This window comes from Cynocephalus volans, chromosome 5 (assembly GCF_027409185.1).
Source record: "Cynocephalus volans isolate mCynVol1 chromosome 5, mCynVol1.pri, whole genome shotgun sequence".
NCBI classification, from domain to species: Eukaryota; Metazoa; Chordata; class Mammalia; order Dermoptera; family Cynocephalidae; genus Cynocephalus; species Cynocephalus volans.
This window is the reverse complement of record NC_084464.1, coordinates 45,087,681-45,107,723: the sequence shown is the minus strand read 5'-3', so window position 1 is coordinate 45,107,723 and position 20,043 is coordinate 45,087,681. Positions and strand designations below refer to the sequence as shown.

The following is a 20,043-nucleotide window of genomic DNA, read 5'->3' as shown; positions in this document are numbered from 1 at the left end:
TACGTGTATATGAGAACCACAATAACAAAAAATAAATAGGGATCTATGTGCTTAATGAACATACAGACAACTCTGAGCACAGGGCTACCGCGGATCCACATTATTGAGACTCTGAGGCCTACACACCCCACGGGATACATGCTTAGACATATGTGAGCACTGCATTTGGGCAGTACATACTTGAACCCAGACACCCACAGGGGAGCTGCTGGTGTGGACTTTGTGGCTCAAATCCCCTGGGCAATCATGTGAGCAGCAAAGTACAGAAACAGACAAACCCTAAGACATACACCTGTCCTGCACACAGAGAGATGCCAGTTTAATCCTTGAGATACATACTTGAGTACACCATGATCCTGACCACTTAAAGGTATCCCCATAACCCAAAGCACAAACATCCTTCATTCACATGAAAAGTACAACCACATCGACTCTGTCTCAAGACAACCCTCTTTTCTTCGTAGCCCTTCTCTGACTCCAACACAGGCATCCCTGATTGCTACCAGAGTAAAGAAAAAATGAGCAAATGCGTTAATTATCCTTCTGTTATACAGTAAGCAATACATGCAAGGGCTCAAGGTATCTCTTTCCTAGTCACATTTCTCTGCATTTCTCAGGTATGGCTGCCTCACTCTCATTTCAGAGAACCTAGTTCAGCTATTATTTTCACACACAAGCTCCTATAATAAAGGCATAAAGTCTAACTTTAAATCCACTAAAATTTTGCTTTGGAACTAAAGCATTAACAGAAGGAACACAAATTTGCTAATTGATTTACTTGGTTCTTGGAAGTAATATAACCTTACACATATTACCAGGAACTAAGATACATGAACTCACACATAAGTCTCAGGTACAAAGAGGCCACATACACACACACTTACAAAGACTCTCACTACCACACAGAAAAGAATAACAGTAACAGAAGAAAAGGGGGCAGAGTGACAGAAACATAGGACATCCTGTTATTAGTGCTGCATGCAGTGACATGTACAGAAAATACAGCACACACCCGCTTACACACACAGAGCAAACCTGAAAAGCACACACTGCAATCCTGAGTCTCCACGTCTCATCCCTGCACGATGTATACACGCATGCACACACATAACAGCCACCTACACAGACCCGTAACACAGGCATTGTGCACACACCCACACATGTACACACCCTGTGTACACACACAATTGCACTCACACACACACACAGCAAGGGCTTGGACTCCCGCCTCTCCAACATCTCTAATCTTGCCATCACCCACAAAATCTCCCCCTGCCCTCCAATCCCCCCAATCCCTAACCTTCCCTTTAGCCTTTCTTCTTCTCCACATCCAGCTGGTGGCTCTCAAGGGGAGCCAGGGGAGGGAGGTTTCCAGAGAAGGATAAGGAACAGGGCTGGACAGAGAGCAGAGAAATAGGGAACAAAGCTCTGTGCTGGGGACATGAACCTCTAATGACAGTCCCTGCCGTGACAGGCCTCACTGTGAGCCAGCCTCAATGCCTGAGTGGCCTCCCCTGAGCCAGGCAAGCCTGATCCTACAGGGCCTACATGAATCCAGTGCCCTCTCCCATCTTTCTCCCTTTCTTCTTTCAGAGATCACTTTACCAAAAGGCTTGACTCTCCTCCCTGCTGCCTCCCCAGCTCCCAGGCCCCTTCTAATCCCAACATCCCATATCCAGTTACTCATCTTAAGCTCTTAGCCCTTCTTCTCTCTTCCAAGTCTGGATCCACACTCTCCACCTTCCCACTCTCCGGCTATTCTCCCTGGCTCTCTGCTCTCCTTTTCAAGCCTCTCTCATTCCTCCTCTCCCCTCTTCTCCTCACTTTTCCTCTTTACCCCACTCCTCCCCCTTTTCTGTCCTCACTCCCTGACCAAGCAAGGGCTCACACCTGCCTAGCCCAAAGGTATTTCATACACCCTAAGATTCCAAGCATCACACTTACACACACTCACTGCCCCCATCACCACTCTCGCACCACCCACATCCAGACACGCCCTGGACACCCATGCTGCGATTGACACAGATACTCAGGCCAATGCTGGGACACACATGCAAAGACACACACCTACCACCAGGGACACAGAAAATCCTGCTCATGCGGCCACGCATTCCAATACACAGGAGGCTAACAGGAGTAGAGCCCTAGCCAGGAACATGCATGCTCAGGGTCAGAGTTAACATGGACAAGTATGGCCACCAACTGCCCCACAGCCAGTGGATGGCCTAACAGCCCCATAGGCAGGAAACAGGCCGATGCAGGATAAGACAGGACAGGCTTGCACACAGCTGGCTGCACATGTGTGCACGAGGAACTGGGCCCCGGTGTGCACATGGCACCGACACACAGGGGACGTGAGCATGGAAGCGAACACACACGCGGACACACAGGCTGCCCTCTCCACCAGGGGCTCCAAGACCTCCACACACCAGCCGCCTCCGCGCGCTCAAGACCCTGCCCAGACACGAGGCAGTCCCCGACCCCCCGACCTCCTCTGCCCTCCCCTCCGGTTACCATAATTCCCCCCACTCGGAAGATGCAGCGAGAACATGCGGAGGGAGCAGCTGCCGCCGCCGCCGCGGCTTCCCCACCCCCTCCCGCGCCCACGCACACGCGCGCCCCCGCCCCACGCGCGCGCAGCGCACCCCCCCCCACGCGCGCTCATTGCCCTCGCGGCCCCGCCCTTACCTCTCACCGCCCCCCTCCAAGGGGGTCGAGGGTGTCCCCGGTGGGGGAGGGGCCCTGCCCCTGCGCGGGGGAGGGGCGGGGTGCGGAGGGGGGGGGCGGCGCGGCCTGGCTCGCGCCACCCGGCGCGGAGGGGGCGGCGGCGGGGCCCGGGACGGCCGGGACGGCCGCGCGGTGACGGCCGCGGGAACGGCTCCCTCCGCCGCCGCTCCCGCCGCTGCCGCCGTTGCCCGGGCCCCGCCGCCGTTGCTAGGCGACCGCTGCTGCCGTGGCCGCCTCTGTCACGAGCCCCGTCGCCCGGAGACAGCGCGAGAGAGACGGGGGAGGGGGGCAAGGGGACCCCCAAAACCAAGCGGGCCTCCCACCATCCCCTCCTGAGCAGGACCCCCGCCCCCTCAAACCGCGGAGGGGTGGCGGCTCCACCCAGCAGAGGAGGAGCCCTGGATTCCAATGTCCCTCTACGGTCCGGCGACCTCTCCCGGGCTGGAGAGTCCACAGCTTCAGCAAACACCTTCGCAGACCCAAGTTCCCCCCTCTGTCCCCTGCACATCCTCCATGCCCTTTACACATTCCATGTCACCCTGAAGACCAAATGTTCACCAGCTATCAACTTTCATTAACCTCCCCAAATATATAACCCCCTGGCACCCCTCCCAGTCCCTATTGAACCCCAATTCAGCAACTTCCAAATACCACCCCAACTCCAAACACACACGGTGTCCCCACCCCAAACACACAGGAGACCCATGCCAGAGACCCCTGGACCTTGAGGGCTCAGGGTAAGGAGAAAGATTGGGAATATGTCCACAGAGCAGCCAAGCACAGGAAACATGCTCTGTGAGCATGTGAGCATTCTGGCCTGGGCACACAGGTATATAATACACGTGTACGCAAACATACGCACCTTTCCCAGACACAGACATGACATACACATATACACACATTCACACACAGATGTGACAGACATCACACATTCTTTGTACACACTCCACCACCACCACCACCTGGCTTTGCTTCACAGAGATGTGCTACCCACAAGACACTCCCATGGTCAGAGGTTTCCATGACAATGACACACATCCCTGACCACCCACCCACCCATGGTCCCAGAGCTGGTACCCAAGGGCAGTGAGGCCGGGACCTATCAGAAGAAGGCTGGAGGGAGCCAAGGGATGGGGATAGGGCACTGACTCTCTAAAGGAGATTAACTGTTAGCCTGGATCCCTGAGGGGAGGAGAAGCAGGTGGGAGAAAGGGGTCACCTGGGGGTTGGAGGGATGGGAGACCTGGATCTCGGGTCTTGGAAGGGAAATGGAGCGGAAGGGGGCAGTGAAGGGGGCGTTTCCGGGGGCTGAGGGCGTCTCTCTGCATCTTGGCTGCAGATCTCTGTTCTCTGCCTTCATCTCCCCTCACTGTTCCCATGGAAACCTTTTAAGCGAACTTCTCAGGAAGACAAAAATCTTTTTTTAAATGACTAAAGAGGGGGGTGGGGGGGCAGAGGGAGGGAGGGGAAAAGACAGATGGAGAGAGGGAGAGAGTTGGAGAGACAGACCCGAGCAGACAGCTCTACAGACACACAGAAAGGAGATGAGATGGGGGTCTGATGGAAACTCCACTGGGAGCAGAGGGGAATCAAGAGGGGTACAGAAAATGAGAAATCAGGGAGTAAAGAGAAGGGGGGTGATACAATTGCAGAAAATAGAAGCAGCTGATGAGAAGAGAAAAAGGGGGGCAAGAGGGAGGGACCACAGGCCTGAAGTTCTGGAAGAAGAATCGGGAGCATGGGGGTGGGGCAGAGGTCTGGGAGGACAGGGGGAACTGGGTCATTCTCTCCAAGATCCCAGAGCAAGGGCTGGGAGGGGCAGGGGCAGAAACACTCTGACAGGAGGCTGAAGATCTAAGGAGACTATTTTTACAAGCACCAGGAAAACAGTCAAACTTCGCAGCTGGAGAGGAAAAAGGGAGCGAAGCAGAGCAAGGGCCCGCTGGGGCCTCTCACCCACAGCCCCCGTCCAGCTCCGCATCCCAAAGGAGGGCGCCGTCTCCGCTAAAGATGCGAGACTGTCTCCGCCCGCTCCGACTTCCCCCTCCCCCCGCCCCCTCAGGTGCCCGACGCCCCCGCGCCTTTCAGCCCTGTCCACCGCAGCCCTCTCCCCGCGACTGTTCGGGGCACGAGAGCCTGCTCGGCCGCCGTACCATGCTCGCCGTGGGGCCGCCCCTCCACCGGCACGGAGACTGTGCGTCTCAGCAGTTTGTTGCGACTGGACTCGCTCCTCCGGTCCCGGATCAGAAGTGGGTGTATCTAGGGGATGCGGGATGTGTCAGACCTCCTGGGCCGTGTTGTCCCTCCTTTCCCCTCCCCACCAACGAAAGGTGGGCCTCCCTTTCCACCCGGCCTGCCCCCCTTCTGCCCCTCCACGCTCTCTTCAAGTGTCTCTGGGTGAGTGGATTTCTCTTTCCCTTTTCTCCCCAGTCTCACTCTCTCATTCCTTCCCACCCCACCCTCTTCTTTGCTCCCTCCATTTCTCTTCAAACACCCTCCAGAGAATTCTCCCAAACCCTACTCAGTTCTTCCTGCAATTCATCAGGAATGAGCTCCTTCCTGAATCCAGTTTCCCCTTGACCTTCACTTCCTCCATTCTCCCTGCTTTCCTCCCAACCTCCCACCTCCCTTACCCACTTCTCTCCCTCCGAGCCTGTCACGGGGGTAGCAGAAGCTGCATTTATAATCAGGATCCACAGCTTGTCTCCCTCCCACGGCCAGGCTTGCGGCCAGACTGGGACCCAACCTCCCCTCCCCCCAGAGGGCCTGGTCACCTCCCCCACCTTTCATCTCTCTCCACCCCCACAACATCTCTCAGTTCCCTTCTTCCCTTCAGCCATTACCTTTCCCTGAGTCTTACCCTCAACTCCCACTGGCCACCTCCATCCCAACCTCCGTAACTCTCCAACCCTACAATCTCCTTCACCTCCCCTGGAGCCACAGGAACCAGACCCTCCACTAGTCCCCAGCCCCAGTTCCACAACCCATCCAACTCTAACTCAAAACACATCCAATTCCAACTCCCTGTGGCCCTACACACTGCTCATTTTCTCAATTCCATCCACCTCTGCACTCCCACATACACCCTTCCTACTCCAGACTCTGGTCATTCCAATTACCCCTCAGCTTGCTCAATCTGTCCCTATCTCTGCCATTCCTTCATTATCCCACCCATTGTCCTCCCTCTTCATCCTTACAACAGTTCCCACTCCTTCTGGTTCCAGTTTCCCCAGTTCATCCTGCAGACTCCAACACCCTGATCAAGGCTGGTAACCACTAGTGAATCACTCAAATGCCTTCCAATGCCCAAAACTTAGATTCCCCAAACCACCTCTCCCCTCAAAGTCACCCTGTCCTCTCCTAGACACCTCTACTTTACTCTGTGACCTGGAAGATCTCTACCCAGCCATCTCACCACACTCTCACCTACCCCCCAGGTCCCTCCACACCCTGGTTAGCCCTAATTCCAATTCTAGCCCTGCCTCTACATACCATCCCCAATAGCTTTCGGGGAACATCTCTCATCACCTCTTTGGTCTCCTACACTACCCTACCACTCTCTAAAACTTTTTCTACTAAATCACCTCCATTCCCTGAACCATACCCGTGGGGCATCCACCCTTCACATTTGCATCCTCTCTTTCTTCCGATGGACCCTCCACTTGCAGACACAGCTCCCAAATCAGAACCCATGTTCCCCAGGCTCTCAAATCTTCTTACATGACCACCACCTTCCATAAAAGCCCTCTGTCCATTTTGTCCTCCCGCACTCTGCCTAGTCCCTGCCCCTACCCCAGTCCTACGCCTTTAGATAACTCCCCATACTCCCAGTTCCCCTCTTCCCCAGGCATCTCCTCCCTTATATTCTTTCCCAAGATGCAGCCAGTCCCTGACAAAAGCCCCCTCAGTGTCTCTCTAAACCCGTATCTCAGGCACCCTCTCAGTCTTCACCCCCATCCATACCAAGATCCAAAGACCGCTGTCATCTCTCCTGGTACCCTCCAACCCTTTCCCAGTTACCCGAAAACCCCACTATCCCCTGCTTTTTGTCTGGGTCCCTCAATTTCTCCTTACTGCACTCTGCCTCATGTTGAGGAAAGGACTGGGAGTGGTGAGTGATGGGTTTTGCTCAGTGGAGGAAGAGGAGGGGGTCCTGAGGATCAGTTTGGAGGGGAGGCCTTCCCCTTTCTTTACCCCTTCTTCAAGCCCTTCAGTTTCCCTTCCCCATTCTAACCTACCCCACAATATGGACAGGGTGAAAACAGAAGGCACCCCCAAATCTTCAGAACCACATCTCCTTCCCAACACTACTCATGATTCTCAAAAACCTCCCGTGGAAGGTGTGAGAATGACTGCCCTTTTTATCACACCCCAACCCAAATCTCAATGGCCACCCTCCTCCCACCACTTGCAAATGTTTCTCTCTTCTTTGCCTTCTTTGTGTCTCTTTCCCCTTCACTAATGAGGACTCTCCCCACGGTTCTTTATACATTCTCCCAGGGGTCTTTTCCCAACCTCCTCACCCTGCTCACCTCGTCCTCATCCAGCATGAGCAGCTGGTTCCCCGAGATGATGCAGAACCGAGGGTTCCAACCAGGACGATCATATGGGGAATGAACGTATTGGGTTCGGTGCATAGGGGGTCCCCGTACATCTAGGGGACAGAGACACACAGAAACAGTAAGGGAGGCTTTATGAAGAGAGTCTTCAAAGTGGGAGAAAGGGACCCCACTCGCCTTGAGGAGATCACAGTTGAAGAAGGTGGCAACTTTAAAGGCTTTACATCTGGGGAAAGAGAGGAGGGGAATCATATCACAGGAAGCTCTGTAGACTTGGGGGAAGAAATACAGAGAGGTGACTCAGGGAAGGGAATTTTATCATGACAGAGAGGGTATATGTTTGGGGGCAGAGAATGATGAAGGAGCTCTCCATCCGCTTCAGTAAAATAAAAAAGTAGAGGTACAGCAAAATTAGAGGCAGAAGAAAAACACAGAGAGGTTGTGGCAGGTGTCTGAGAGGAGGAAGGGCATCCAAATAACTGCAGAAGACAAGGACTTGGAAGGTGGCACCACCATCTGCAAGAGAGTAAGAGGAAAGCCACACAATTGTGGGAAAGAGGGATGGTATGTGTGTGTGTAGGAACATTTGGGTCATGAGATTGTGAGAGCTAAACATCCAGAAAAGAGGAAGAAGGGAAGCTTACCCGTTCACAGAGTCAGAGACATAAGAGCCCTCCCCTCCCTCCTTTGCTCCCTCCTCCCCTAGTCCAACTCTGTTCATCCTTTGGGGAAAGTTCTGGTTCTTCTGGTGGTAGGGAGAAGATGGCTTTTGTCAGCATCTGGCTGTGGAGGAGCCAGGGCAAGAGAATGTGGGGAATATGCCCTTGTTTGGATGAATAGAGACTAAATGGATCTCTTCCCCCATTCCATGTCCAGAGATCAAAGATTCAATACTGCCTTCCCTCCCTACCTAGTCTCCAAGGACAAGATGAAAGCCAACTCTGCAGTGCACAGTTAGAAAGGAGCTTGAAGAAGAAAGAAGGGAAGGAAGAATGGAATATCCAAGCCTGGTGACATATAGGGGGTCTCCAAAGATGAGAGCTGGAGATGGGAACAAAACTTCCAGAAGAGAAAAACAGTAGATCAAGGGTTGCCCATACTCAGAGATGTGCCCAGGGTCCCCCTTCCCCAACTTTGCTGTTTTTCTTGCCATGACACCCTCTGCAAACTGCCTCTCCTTTAAACCCCAATGCCACACATCAACACAAGGATTTCAGGGGACAAGCCCTATGGAAGTAAGAGAGAAGTCAGATTGGGACATCAAAGTGATAGAAATTAGGCTCAAGATATCACAGTTAGAGAGGGTTTAGAGGAAGAAAAATCAAATTCTGCCACCTTTACAGGATAACTCATGGGCATACTGCAGGAGAACTGGTCTTTGAGCTTCATTCCAACAGAATACCCTGAGTAGGAGAGTTTTGAAAATCCAGCCCCTTTCTACAACATATCCCTCAAATTTACCCAACCTCCAGATCAGAGTGGGAGATGAACCCCTAGAATATGGATGTCCACTATCTAGAAACCACAATACTTTGAAACTGTCACTATCTCAATGCCATTTCAGAGACTCCTAACCAATACTTTCTAGATAAGAGATTACAAATATCTAGGCTCTGAGACTGCAGACATTGCAAGCAACATACCCACTGCACTCAGACACTCAGTATACCCAGGGGAGAAACCTGTTGATACACATAACCATTATGGGAGGGGTTGGTTCAGGCTGCAGCCAAGAGAGGCAGGTTAGACTTCAGGGGGCATCTTTCTCCTGGTAGCTGGGAAGGACACAGGGAACTCAGCTCAGGAGCAACTCTGGGAACACACACACACAGTCTGGACTTAGGGAAGAATGATTCTGAGAGTAAGATGCAAGAAGCAGAGGAACATGGCTGAAAGGGGGGAAATTTTTACTAGGATAAGAAAGCCCACAAGGGATTAGATGGGGATCCCTTTTAGTACTTGTTCCAACCACCAAAACCTTGTCTTTTCACCCCAAATCTCCAACATTCCAGAAAGTAGAGGAGATAAAAGGAATGGTGATAAGAGCTGGGCTATTAAGGAAAAGTGGGTAAGCACAGACTTGCGACAAGATGGGGAGTAGGTAAGGAACAGTAAATGGGCTGGGGGACTAATGGCAGGGATGGATCTAAAAGAAAAGGAGGTAGAGATGATGATAAATGCCTATGGACAAGAGAATACATCAGAAGAGCTCAACTAGACATGGGGCAGAGGAAATGAAGTGGACCTAATAGGGCGGCTAGGACAAGGGGGCTAAGAAGGAGGGGGTAGAGAGGGGGTAGAGAGGAGGTAGAGCTATAAGGGAGCTACCAGATAGAAGAGAGGGAGAGAGAGAATGGACACCAGAAAGGGGACTGATACAGGGGAGGGACAGAAGGGGGACTCATATAAGGAACGGACACCATATGGGGGGAAAGATATAGGTGATGGACAGTAGAGAAGGGAGGGGGAATGGAAATAAGGATTGGAGGTGGGGGAGGGGGGTAAAAGTGGTGAAGTGAAGAGAGCAGAAAAGACCCTAGGGGTTACATTTCATTGGTCAGGGGCCTTAAGGAGGGTTAGAGTATGGGGCAGGATCCTAACCTGGCCCCTACTGCCATCACTCAATCTTACTTGTATCTGCCCCCCCCACACATAATTTGGCCCTCTCCCCTGCCCTTGTCTCCCTTCCCCCGACCCATTCCCTCTCTCTCTTCTCTTCCCTCCATCTGGACCCTCCATCCCCCTCCCACCCCCCCACTGCCTCCCTCTCTCTCCATCTGGCCCCTTCTCTCCCTCCATCCTCCTCTCTTTTTCTACCCTCCTACCATTCTCTAAGCCCTCACCATATCTCCCCCCATCTACTTGTCTTCTCTTTTCACCCTTATGTTTTCACCTAAGACTCTGTCCGTCTATTTCCTAGATATTTTCCTCATCATTCAGCTCCCACCCCCAAATTATTTCTGCAGCTCTTCACCCAACGCTATCCTTCTACCTTCCCACCCCTTTCTGGAGCTCTCTCCCCTTCATCATTTTCCCCTCAGTCCCCCTTCAAAGCCTGTTTCCTGGCCTCTCCGTCCCTTATCTACCCCTATCTCTCTGGCCTCCAATCCCTCCTTCCCCACTGCTCCCACCCCTTCCTTCCCGGTCCTCCCCTCCCTGGCCCCGGCTCTCCCCCGCCCCCTGCCCCTCCCCCTCTTGCCCCCCCACCTGGCCCTCCCCCTCCCCCACCACCGTACCTCTGAAGGGGGCATAGGACATCGCGGGGATGCTCCCCCGATGGATGGAGGCGCGAGACCTGCTCATCAGGCCTGGGGGGGAGGGGGCGGGGGGACGGGGGAGAAAGAGAAGAGAGAAAGAGGGGGAGAGAGAGGGGGAGAAGGAGGAGGAGGTGGAGGAGGAGGAGGAGGAGAGAGGAGGAGAGAGAAGCAGAGAGGAGCAGAGAGGAGGAGAGAGGAGGAGGAGGAGGAGAATAAGAGCCAACGGCAGCAGCGGCAGCCCAGAGAGAGGGGGGCGGGGGAGCGAGCGAGAGAGGAGAGAGCAGGAGGAGGAGGAGGGAGAGACTCTGCAGCCCCCACCCCTACTCAGGGAGACCCAGAGAAACAGAGAGAGAGAGAGAGAGAGAGACCCCTGACTCAAAAACACATCAGAGAGCAGGCGGTCCTAAAGATGCAGACCCCAGACTCTAAGACTGAGACCCCAGACCCAAAGAGAAAAGACAACTTGGTCCCCTCTCACCCCCCACCCCGTGGATTAATTTGAGACACAGACCCAAAATCTAGAGGAAAAGAAACCCCTGATTTGATTTCAGAAAAAAAGACCCCAGGCCCCCCTGAGGGAGGAGCCAAAGAGCAAAATCTGAGAATCTAGTCTCAAAAAGGTTCTCCATAGCCACAAAAATCTTATACTCCATACCCTGAGATGGTGATTTCAGGAACCAAGATCTGAGACCCAGACTTAATAAAATGAGACCCAAGTTCAGGAAGACCCAGACCTAGAATTAGATCTTAGAGATCTGAGACCCCTAGAGAGATTAGAGAGACCCCAGACTCAGATCTCAGAGAAAAGAATTTGCAGACTCAGAGATGGATAACTCAGAGACTGAGAGACAGAGAAAAGCAGACTTAGAGTGAGATGAGAGAAGAAAGAGGCTTAGCTACCCCAGAGATGGAGAACACAGAGACCCAAAACTCATAAAGAAGAGACTGAAAGACCTCAGAGAGAGCGACCACGGATCCTAAAACACAGAACCCCCCAAAGCAGCAAACATAAAAGGAAACTCAGTCCTGAGAAAGATCCCAATACAAATACTGAAAGACCCCACAGAGATCCCTCTTAGAGACAAACTCCAAACCCAAAGACAGAGATCTCAGGGAGAACCCCCAACTCCAGAAAAGTAAGACCATGACATCAGCCTGAGAAACTCGTAGGCACACCCACCACCAGACCAGTGACCCCAGGCCTTGGAGGGAGGAGGAATGTTGGGTAGGGGGAGTGGCAAGAACCTTTTTCTCTGATGCCTCCTCCCACCTCTCTCGCCTCTCATTGGCCCCTCTCTCCATTTTTTGGGTCACTGGATGTGATTGGGCTCCAGGGAGGTTATGTAGGGCAGGTCCTGGCTCCTTGGGGGATGGGTTAAAGAAAGGAGATCCAAGGCTGAGAGGTGGACCAATCTAGGAGAGTGGAATAGACAGGGGAGAGGGGACAAAAGGACCATCACTACTTCCCCAATCTGCAGCCCTTGTCTCTCTTTTCCTTTGAGTTACCAGTCTGTCTCAAGCTTTGGGTTTTCAGTTAGTTTGAGTTAGGGCGCCTCAGCCCCATTTTCATCATCCTCTATCCCATTTACAGGGTCTAGCTCTGTTCTTCTAAAATGCATCTTTCCTCATCTAGCCATTGTCTTGCCATGCCCGTGCCTGCCTAATTACTCCCCCCTACCAGGGACAGCTGGCTTCTCAGACCATCGTTGTTCGTTCCCCAACCCACACATATCGCAGCCCTAACCAAAAGGGCAGGGGGTCTCTCTTCACCCCCTGAGGTTCATTCTTCTCAGACCCTCACACTCTTTAAGGTCTCTGAAACAGTGTAGGGGCAGTTACTAGGTACATTCTGCATTTTGAGGATTACTCTCCACTCCACAACCTGACGCATCAAGACTGCGGGGTCTCCGACCCCCTCCCATAGCGCCAGCTCTCTCCTCACGTGGCCTGCGGGGCTGGCCAGCGATTGGCCCCTTCGCGTCACTCACTGAGGTTTTGCCGCCCAGAGGGCCGACACCCTCACGTGACAGTGGAACGCCGCAGAGACTCTCCTCAGCCAGCAACTGGCTGTTCCGGTTTACACGGAAACAGGCGTGCCACTTCCGCGCACGTCTGCAGATCCGGCTGTCGATTGGTCAAACTCCCTTCGCTCCTCCCTCGCCAATAGGCGGGGCAAACAGGCCCACGTGAGGGCCAGGATTGGCCGGCTCTGGAGGCTCGGATGGTCTGGCTTCTGCTGTCACGTGGTGTGCGCTGTTTTCTTATCACGTGGCTGCCACCCAGGTAAGAAGAGGCCGCTCTTCCTAGGTTTGGGTTCCCTTCTCCGTGTAACGTGCGGCCTTTGGTATCAACCCTCCTCTACCAGCTTAGGCTGCATGGGGAGGGGGCGGGCTCCCGCTATCCTGCTCGGCGGAGGGGTGAGTTACCGACCCCGCCCCTTCCGGTCCTCGGAGGCTGGACCACTACCTATACCCCAAATCCCAGAGGTTTGGCCCCCTGAGGTGTGGGTGAAAACCGAGTCTTTGCCTTAATTTTCCAAGTTTCTCTCCCATCTTCGGGGACATTTTCCTTCGGGTGCGGAAGAGAGAGGGAAGAGCCTGAGTGTCTATCCAAGCGGAGGTTTCTCGAGGTGCAATTTCCCGGGGTATTTGTGGGGAGAGAACGAATTCGCCCCCTGCTCTCAGGCCGCTCTGCTCCTGTCGTTTCTTTGGATGCCGGCGCTGTTGCCCGTGGCTTCCCGCCTTCTGTTGCTACCCCGATCCCTGATGATCATGGCCTCTGGAAGTACCCCGTCCCAGCCCTCGCCGGCCTCGGGCTCCGGCTACGTTCCGGGCTCGGTGTCTGCAGCCTTTGTCACTTGCCCCAACGAGAAGGTCGCCAAGGAGATCGCCAGGTGGGGACCTCGGGTAGAGCGAGGAAGGATGATCAAGAAGGGAGAGTTGGGGGTAGGGGAGATTGCTTCCTCCTCTCTCCAGTTTTGGAAGCCTGTCTCTGGCTGCCAGTGCAAAACTCCGGGTCACGGGGTGCTCAGAATGTGGCTGTCTCTTCACCTTCAGGGCTGTGGTGGAGAAGCGCCTAGCAGCCTGCGTCAACCTCATCCCTCAAATTACATCCATGTGAGTCATAGGAGTTGGGGCGGCTAACCTAAATCTAGGGGCTGACTGGGAGCCTTTTTCCTGGGGGGAAATCTTTGCTCTCCACCACTGTCTTCCCCCTCTCACCTTTTCAGCTATGAGTGGAAAGGAAAGATTGAGGAAGACAGTGAGGTGCTGATGGTGAGAAACACTCCCCCACCTAACAAAATTTCCCCAATTCCCTGATCCCTTTGATCCCATCCCTCATCTGAAATCCATCCCACCCCTTGACTAAACCATGTTTATCTTTGCCCTTTAGATGATTAAAACCCAAAGTTCCTTGGTCCCAGCTTTGACAGATTTTGTTCGGTGAGAACTTTGAGATGGATAGGGGTGAGGGTGTGTACTGTGGGGTTGGACTTGCTGGATACTACAGAGCTCGTGTCTGAGGGAATGGGCTCCTTAGGGTAAATCGTTGAGTAACCCCCCCACACACATCCACACCCGTCTTTTTTGCAGTTCTGTGCATCCTTATGAAGTGGCTGAGGTGATTGCATTGCCTGTGGAGCAGGGGAACTCCCCATACCTGCATTGGGTACGCCAGGTCACAGAGTCAGTTTCTGACTCCAGCACAGTCCTACCATGATGGGCTGTGTTCCTGCCAGGATCCCCTCACCTACTTCAATGCCCTCTGACTTCCAGATGATGACCAGGTCTCCAATAAATCCTATATTTGGTTCTCTCTGCCTTTTGCCTTTTTTTCTTGTCGTGTATGTGAATTTGGTTGGGGAAGATGAGAAGTACTTATAGTTCTTGTATTCTCTCCATCTTTCAGAATGACTTGGGGCTGCTAGATTTGTTTATTTCTCTTTATTTCAATCATACAGAGTACGGGATCCCTTATCATCCCCCCTCCTCAGTCTCTGCCCCCAGGGATTAAATAATTTTAAAAAATATTTTAAAAGCTGTAACAAAATACATCAAAGGAAATGGGAAGGATGGAGGGGTGGTCAGGAATCATAAAGGGGGTAGAGAAGAGAGAGCCTCTTCCCCACCTCCCACCTGGATTCCAGCCTGGGCAGTAGGGATAACTACCCCCTGTTTCTCCAGGTACATCCCAGCTGTAGGTGAGGTTAGAGGTCAGGGTATAAAAGTGCCGATGTGTGTGAATGGGGAGGTGGGCAGAAGCAGGTTGTTCAGAAGATGCCCCCTCCTCCCCACTCAACCAGGTACTGCACAGAGCCATCAGGCCGTACTCTCCGAGCAAGGACCCGGACGGGGTCCCCTCGGGACAAGTAGCCAACCCCACCTCGCACTCCTCCCCCAGTCCCAGAAGACAAACTACGGCACAGAGGGGAAGGGGGTGCTGAGCGTTGAGGAAGACCTGGGGAGGGGGCTGGGACTGAGGAAGATGAGGCAGTCATTGAGTGGGGGAGACTTTTAGGGATGTCTGTAGGGAAACCAATGTGAAGTTCCAGGGGTGACCTAGGGAAAAGAAGGCAATTGTGAGTCCAGATAGATGCAAACAAGAACTGACCAGAAATGGAAGCCACATGTGGATCAGAGGAATGAAGAAATGGTTAGAGACTAAGGAACTAGAAAACAGAGGGGAAGAGGGGCATCATTGGTAACGGAATAGAATCTCACCTGTCTGGGGGTTCACCATCCCCAGAGGTCCCTGCAGTGCTGGCAGAAGGGTGGAAGGAAGCAAACATCCGGATGGGGCTGCTGGAGTTGGAGAGTGGGAAAGTCAGAATCTGAAGTAGGGAAACAGGGCCCTCTCCCCCTGGAAAGGACAGAGCTCAAACACTACCACCCAAGGGAACCCCAGCCCCAGAATACCAGGTACCAGACATTGGTTCTACAAGTATCCCTAGGACAGGAAGTGGGTAGCCAAGGGAGAAAGGGAAAAGAATTCTGGGTGAGAAAGTCCAGAGGATGTAAATAATTGGGAATGTTATCTGGTTGTGGGGCAGAGCAGCACTGACCTGGGCAGGCAGCGGGCATCTGTGGGCCGGAAGTTGTAACCGCTGCTGCCCTGATAACTCTGGTTAGGACTGGGGGGCGGTGGAGACACTGAGGCCTAGAAGAAGGGGCAAAGGACTGACAGGTAATCCTTGCTTCCTTCCCATACCCCACCATTCGCCCCATGGGGTTCTCCTGCCCTGGTACCTGCAGTGCCCTCTGCAGACGAGCCCGCTCCCTCTGGTCCCGGGGCTCGGGCTGATTGCGCACTGCTGAGGATGGCCCCAGCTCTTCCACCTTCCCCTTCTGCCTCCTCCTCAGGGGCTCTGGCTCCGGCCTCCGGCGCTTCCCCAGGGGACGTGAGACCCCTCCCCCAGGGCCCTGCCCTGAAGGGAAGCTGTAAGAGGCCTCCTTATCCCCCCAGCCCCCTCCCGGACACCCCAAAGACCTCCCCATCTCTATACATATACCCGCCAGACTAATGTTCTGAGAATTTCCCCCATCCCCCCTGGACCAGTGACCTGGTCGGGGCTCCATCTCCAGTAGGGGGCTCCACAGGGGGAGGGGTCCGAGCATGGAGACCAAACAAACATTTCCTCTTCTTAATCTCCCTCCCTGAAATAAAACTGGGGGGAGGAGAAAAATGATGTAGGGTCAGTGCTGTAGAAATGGGCCACCCTTATGCCATTACTTGATCGTTTTCAGATATCGTCTTCCAAGAGGTTGCAGCCCATCTCTTTCTGAGCCTCCCCCTCTCCTATCCCTCCCTCCAATTCACCGGTCCTTGTGGCTGTTGAGAGCAGAGAGGAGCTTGGAAGAACGTTCTCCCTTGGGGGTGTCTGAAAGCTGGGGGAGGGTAAGGAAAATGTGGTCAGGGGAGCAGTGATTCCTTCACTTCCCCTTTCCTCTATGTCTCCCTGTCCCACCCCAACCCCCAAAACTCCACTACCCCTTACCTCCCCCAGGAGCAAACTATCCCAATTCTCGGAGGTGAACGGGAGGATCTCGCGGTCAAAATCAAAGTACTTCTTCTTACAGCAAACGCTGAGGTGATAGAGGACAAGATGGGCCACATCCACCCTAGAGAAACATCGAGTTGTCAAGGCTACAGAAACATTACAAAAGCCAGAGGAGTCCTGAGGTGTGAGGTTGGGGCATATAGGCTGAAATACTGGGGGTACTGAGAGAGGAGTTATGCTGAAGTGGTACCCAATCCAGCTCACCAGCGAAGCTGTAGCCTCCGGACCTTCTCAGGGCCCCCCCGACATACACAGCATTCAAACTCATAGAACCTGGACATGGGCAAGAGAGAAAGAACCTTATATGAGAAAACTATACCATGCGGAGGACTCACAAGCAGGGATGGTGCAAACAGGTGAGAAAATGCTGCAGAGATTGGGAAGGGACTAAAGTGGAGAAGTGCGTGGGGGAACTGAGAGGGTGCAGCACAGAGCAAGAGGACGTCCTCGGCTCCTAGAGTTGGCCCTGGTCTCACCTGTCCCCGTAGAGGAGAGGCTTGCTCAGACACTGGGTGCAGGCCTCATGGAACCACTGCAGGCAGCTCCGGCACTGCAGCATTTTCAGGTTCCATCTGAGGGGGAACATAGGATTAGTGGCCTCCAGCCACTCTCTTCCCATAACTGCCCCAACCCCTGCTTGTCACCTACCTCCCACCCCCCTCAGTGTTCCTCTCACCCTGTTATTTCTCTTTTATTCCCTGGGATCTATCACCACATCTCTCATTCATAACCTGCCACCCCTCATTACTTACTCCCCAGGGCCACCACAGTAACAGTAGCTCTGCTGTCGGTTGCTCAGATGTCCAGCATCCCAATCCAGCCCCTTTAGTCCATATGGCAGAGAGAGCTTCATACCCAGCATAGCCCGAGCATAAGGGCCCTTCTTCAGCGCACCACCCCTCTGCAGAGATAGAACAGGTGGGAGGCTTCAGAGGGGTGGAGAGAGGAGAGGCTTAGGAGAAGCTGTGGGTGGGAGGCTCCCAAAGGAAGGGGTAACAGAGAGGTGACTTTACCTTGGTGGCGATCGCAAAGACACACTGGCGGCAGACCCAGGATGTGCCCTCTCCTTCTCCAGGGGTTGGAGCCCTGGGAACGTGGCAGTCCTGGTGATAAGCTGAATAATGATAAGGTTAATAGTAGGCCACTTATCGTATTGCATACCTGTATGTGCTTGGTATTGGTATAGGAATAGTCTTACTTATCTTATTTAATCCTTAACCATGGTCCTGATGGGGCAGGTGCATTATCCTCATTTTACAATGAGGGAGGTGAGGCTCCTAGGGGTTTAGGGACTTGCCAAGGGTCATATGGTTTGAAAAGGGTGTATTTTAACCACCCTTTGCCTGTAAAGCTTACACTAGCCCCATTCCATGGTTGTCTCTCCCTGTGCAGGAAGGGGGAGAGGTTACTATGGAGTAGAGACTAGCCAGAGCAGTGGCCTGCATACTTAGGCCATGACAAGTGACATAAGGACCAGTGCTTGAGGGAAGGGCCAGAGGCAGCCTGGAAGGTCCAGGGTGTCTTGTCCTCTCACCGTGGCGACACTTCTCACAGCTGACCAGTCGGTTCCCAGGGACCACAGTCTCAGAGCGACAGACACAACAGAGGAGTTCTTCACCAGGAAGAGCAGCTGTGAGGGAACACGGTGTCAGGAGGCCTGCCCTTAATCTCCTTTCTGTCCTGCAAGCCAAATTTCTGTTGGGAAGCACGATTTCGGAACTTTAGGGTCTCACCAGGGCTAATGTCTTTCCATAGAACCAGAAACTGGGAATCATCCTCAAATTGAACCAGACACACCTCCCGAGCACTGTCCACCTGGAATGGGTGAGCACAGAGTATGAAATGGGAACCAGAATTAGACAAGGAGAATGAGCAGGAAGTGAGAGATCAGGTGTAGAAGGTCTTACCTTCTTAATGGTGCCCAAGTATAGCAGCCCATCAGTCCATCTGGCCAGCACATCTTGACCCTCCCAAAGTCGAGGCCTGGGGCCTGAGGTGGGAGCAGGGGAAGCCGGGTCCCAAAGTGAGGGGGCACCAGAGCGGCTCAGCCGGGGGGGCTGCGCCATTGCATCCTGGGGGGGGCCTACCCAGAAATGAGATAGGGAGAAGGTTGTGAATGCTGAGAAAGATTCCTCATTTTCTTTGCCTATTTTTCTGTCAAGGATCAAGCACCTGCACCCCCACTATCCAAATCCCTGAGACACCTGTATAGGAAACCACTGGGCACCGCTCACCAGCTTCTTGACTCCAGCTCTTCCAACTCTGGTGACTGGCTCTCCTCTCCCTAACATCTACTCGTCTCCCCCCACCACCCAGCCAACCTAGTTCCCTAGTTTCCCAGCTTCCAGAGCTCTCCTGGGATATTTTATCCTGGCCTTGAGATTTTAGGAGAAATGATGGTTGCAGAAGGGAAGGTTACCAATCAGTTTCACCTTCCCCTCCTGTTTAGAGGTATGATAATTGGGGTGCTCTGTTGCCCAGAGATGTTTTGGGAGCTTTTCTGAAGATGTTTTCCAGAGTAGAAACGGCTGTGTTCCCGGGCCTGCGTGTCTCATTCAGAACAATCATGCTGGTGCCAGGTTATGTCAGGTCACTCTCAAATTCGGGGCTCCCTGCCCCCGGGTTAGATAACTTCCTCGAGTGCCCCGGGAGGGGGGCGTGTCCCTGTCCGGGTCTCTACGCCCCACGACAGCAAGTCCGAGAAGGGACTTTGGTTGGCCCAGTTCAACCCGAGGCCAGGGCGACAAGGCTCTCCCGCCCGCGCCCTGCGCGCCGACCCCCGGCTCCCTGCTCCCCCACCAGCGCCTCCCGCCGCCTCCTTACCGGTGACAGCTGGGGCCGCCGGGAGCCGGGCAGGGGCAGACGTAAGAGACCTAAGCGAGCCCCCCGCGCGGGGAAAGCACGTCCGGGCGTCGGGGGGCGTGCAGGCGGAGGCCGGGGGGTCCCCAGGCCCAGCCCCTCCGTCCCGGCGGCTCTGGGGCGTATGACGCAGCAGCCAAAGCAGCGGCAGCGGCAGGAGGAGGCGGCGGGGGGGAGGGAGGGGAGGGACGGACCGGCTGGGGGGGAGGGAGGTGGGAGGGGAGGGCTGGGGGGAAGGAGGAGCCGGAGGGGGGGCGGGCACCACCTCACTCCACCTCCCTCACCTCCAACAGGCCTGGAGGGCGCCGAACAAGCGGCAGTTCCTCCGCGGCTGGGGGCGCGAACAGTCGGACCCGGAGGGAGAGGGAATCCCCGCAGCCCCTTCGTCCGACTGAAGTCTCGCCCATGGGGCAAGAGGGAATTCCCCCTCCCGGCAGCCCGCCTCTGGACCTGCCCCCCGCCCCATGCCACATCCGTTAACTGCCCCACCCCCCATGGTCACTCTAAGTCCCGCCCCCCAGCCCCAGTTCACGGCCCCTCCCTCCATTCACCCTTCCCGTTGCCCCCGCCCCACCCTTCTCCC

General features: G+C 54.3%; 3 protein-coding genes across 14 annotated transcripts in view; 1 reads left to right on the top strand and 2 right to left on the bottom strand.

Moving 5' to 3' along the window:
• SYNGAP1 (synaptic Ras GTPase activating protein 1) overlaps positions 1 to 10,589 on the bottom strand; it is a 30,152-nt gene extending 19,563 nt beyond the window's left edge. For both annotated transcript variants that reach the window (XM_063096973.1, XM_063096974.1), the window contains exons 1-3: positions 10,523 to 10,589; positions 7,260 to 7,381; positions 4,881 to 4,986 (exon numbers count right to left, since the gene is read on the bottom strand). In XM_063096973.1, coding sequence (XP_062953043.1) covers positions 4,881 to 4,986; positions 7,260 to 7,381; positions 10,523 to 10,589 — 295 coding nt within the window. The remainder of the gene's footprint in view (positions 1 to 4,880; positions 4,987 to 7,259; positions 7,382 to 10,522) is intronic.
• Positions 10,590 to 12,734: 2,145 nt separating this feature from the next.
• On the top strand, positions 12,735 to 14,363 carry CUTA (cutA divalent cation tolerance homolog). Of its 6 annotated transcripts, none has more exons than XM_063097268.1 (6): positions 12,735 to 12,826; positions 13,228 to 13,436; positions 13,600 to 13,659; positions 13,773 to 13,818; positions 13,937 to 13,986; positions 14,137 to 14,363. In XM_063097268.1, the coding sequence occupies exons 2-6, from the start codon at positions 13,255 to 13,257 to the stop codon at positions 14,261 to 14,263; spliced, it is 465 nt and encodes a 154-aa protein (XP_062953338.1). In that variant the 5' UTR covers positions 12,735 to 12,826; positions 13,228 to 13,254; the 3' UTR covers positions 14,264 to 14,363. The 6 variants fall into 6 exon arrangements, with proteins under 6 accessions (XP_062953338.1, XP_062953337.1, XP_062953333.1 ...); XM_063097267.1 differs by having other exon boundaries at positions 12,803 to 12,826; positions 13,084 to 13,436; XM_063097263.1 differs by lacking the exon at positions 12,735 to 12,826 and adding an exon at positions 12,833 to 12,960.
• Positions 14,364 to 14,481: 118 nt separating this feature from the next.
• On the bottom strand, positions 14,482 to 19,877 carry PHF1 (PHD finger protein 1). 6 transcript variants are annotated; one of them, XM_063096787.1, is made up of 15 exons: positions 19,745 to 19,877; positions 18,509 to 18,684; positions 18,335 to 18,416; positions 18,136 to 18,231; positions 17,615 to 17,715; positions 17,354 to 17,502; positions 17,078 to 17,173; positions 16,806 to 16,874; positions 16,539 to 16,662; positions 16,361 to 16,428; positions 16,104 to 16,208; positions 15,790 to 15,979; positions 15,606 to 15,700; positions 15,265 to 15,345; positions 14,482 to 15,102 (listed from the first exon to the last, which is right to left on the bottom strand). In XM_063096787.1, the coding sequence occupies exons 2-15, from the start codon at positions 18,665 to 18,667 to the stop codon at positions 14,814 to 14,816; spliced, it is 1,704 nt and encodes a 567-aa protein (XP_062952857.1). In that variant the 5' UTR covers positions 18,668 to 18,684; positions 19,745 to 19,877; the 3' UTR covers positions 14,482 to 14,813. The 6 variants fall into 6 exon arrangements, 4 of the variants coding, with proteins under 4 accessions (XP_062952857.1, XP_062952858.1, XP_062952856.1 ...); XM_063096788.1 differs by lacking the exon at positions 19,745 to 19,877 and adding an exon at positions 19,425 to 19,722 and having other exon boundaries at positions 15,265 to 15,342; XM_063096786.1 differs by lacking the exon at positions 19,745 to 19,877 and adding an exon at positions 19,425 to 19,720.
• Between the last annotated feature and the right edge of the window lie 166 nt (positions 19,878 to 20,043).

What these genes read in the sequence shown, in the direction of transcription:
- PHF1 (XM_063096787.1), bottom strand. Translation starts at nt 18,667, where the DNA reads ATGGCGCAGCCCCCCCGGCTGAGCCGCTCTGGTGCCCCCTCACTTTGG. An exon ending in TCTTTGCGATCGCCACCAAG is followed by an intron (nt 17,503 to 17,614) that starts GTAAAGTCACCT and finishes CTATCTCTGCAG; the next exon opens with AGGGGTGGTGCGCTGAAGAA. An exon ending in GATGCCCGCTGCCTGCCCAG is followed by an intron (nt 15,346 to 15,605) that starts GTCAGTGCTGCT and finishes CTCCAACTCCAG; the next exon opens with CAGCCCCATCCGGATGTTTG.
- CUTA (XM_063097262.1), top strand. Translation starts at nt 12,919, where the DNA reads ATGGGGAGGGGGCGGGCTCCCGCTATCCTGCTCGGCGGAGGG. An exon ending in GTCGCCAAGGAGATCGCCAG is followed by an intron (nt 13,437 to 13,599) that starts GTGGGGACCTCG and finishes CTTCACCTTCAG; the next exon opens with GGCTGTGGTGGAGAAGCGCC. An exon ending in GCTTTGACAGATTTTGTTCG is followed by an intron (nt 13,987 to 14,136) that starts GTGAGAACTTTG and finishes TCTTTTTTGCAG; the next exon opens with TTCTGTGCATCCTTATGAAG.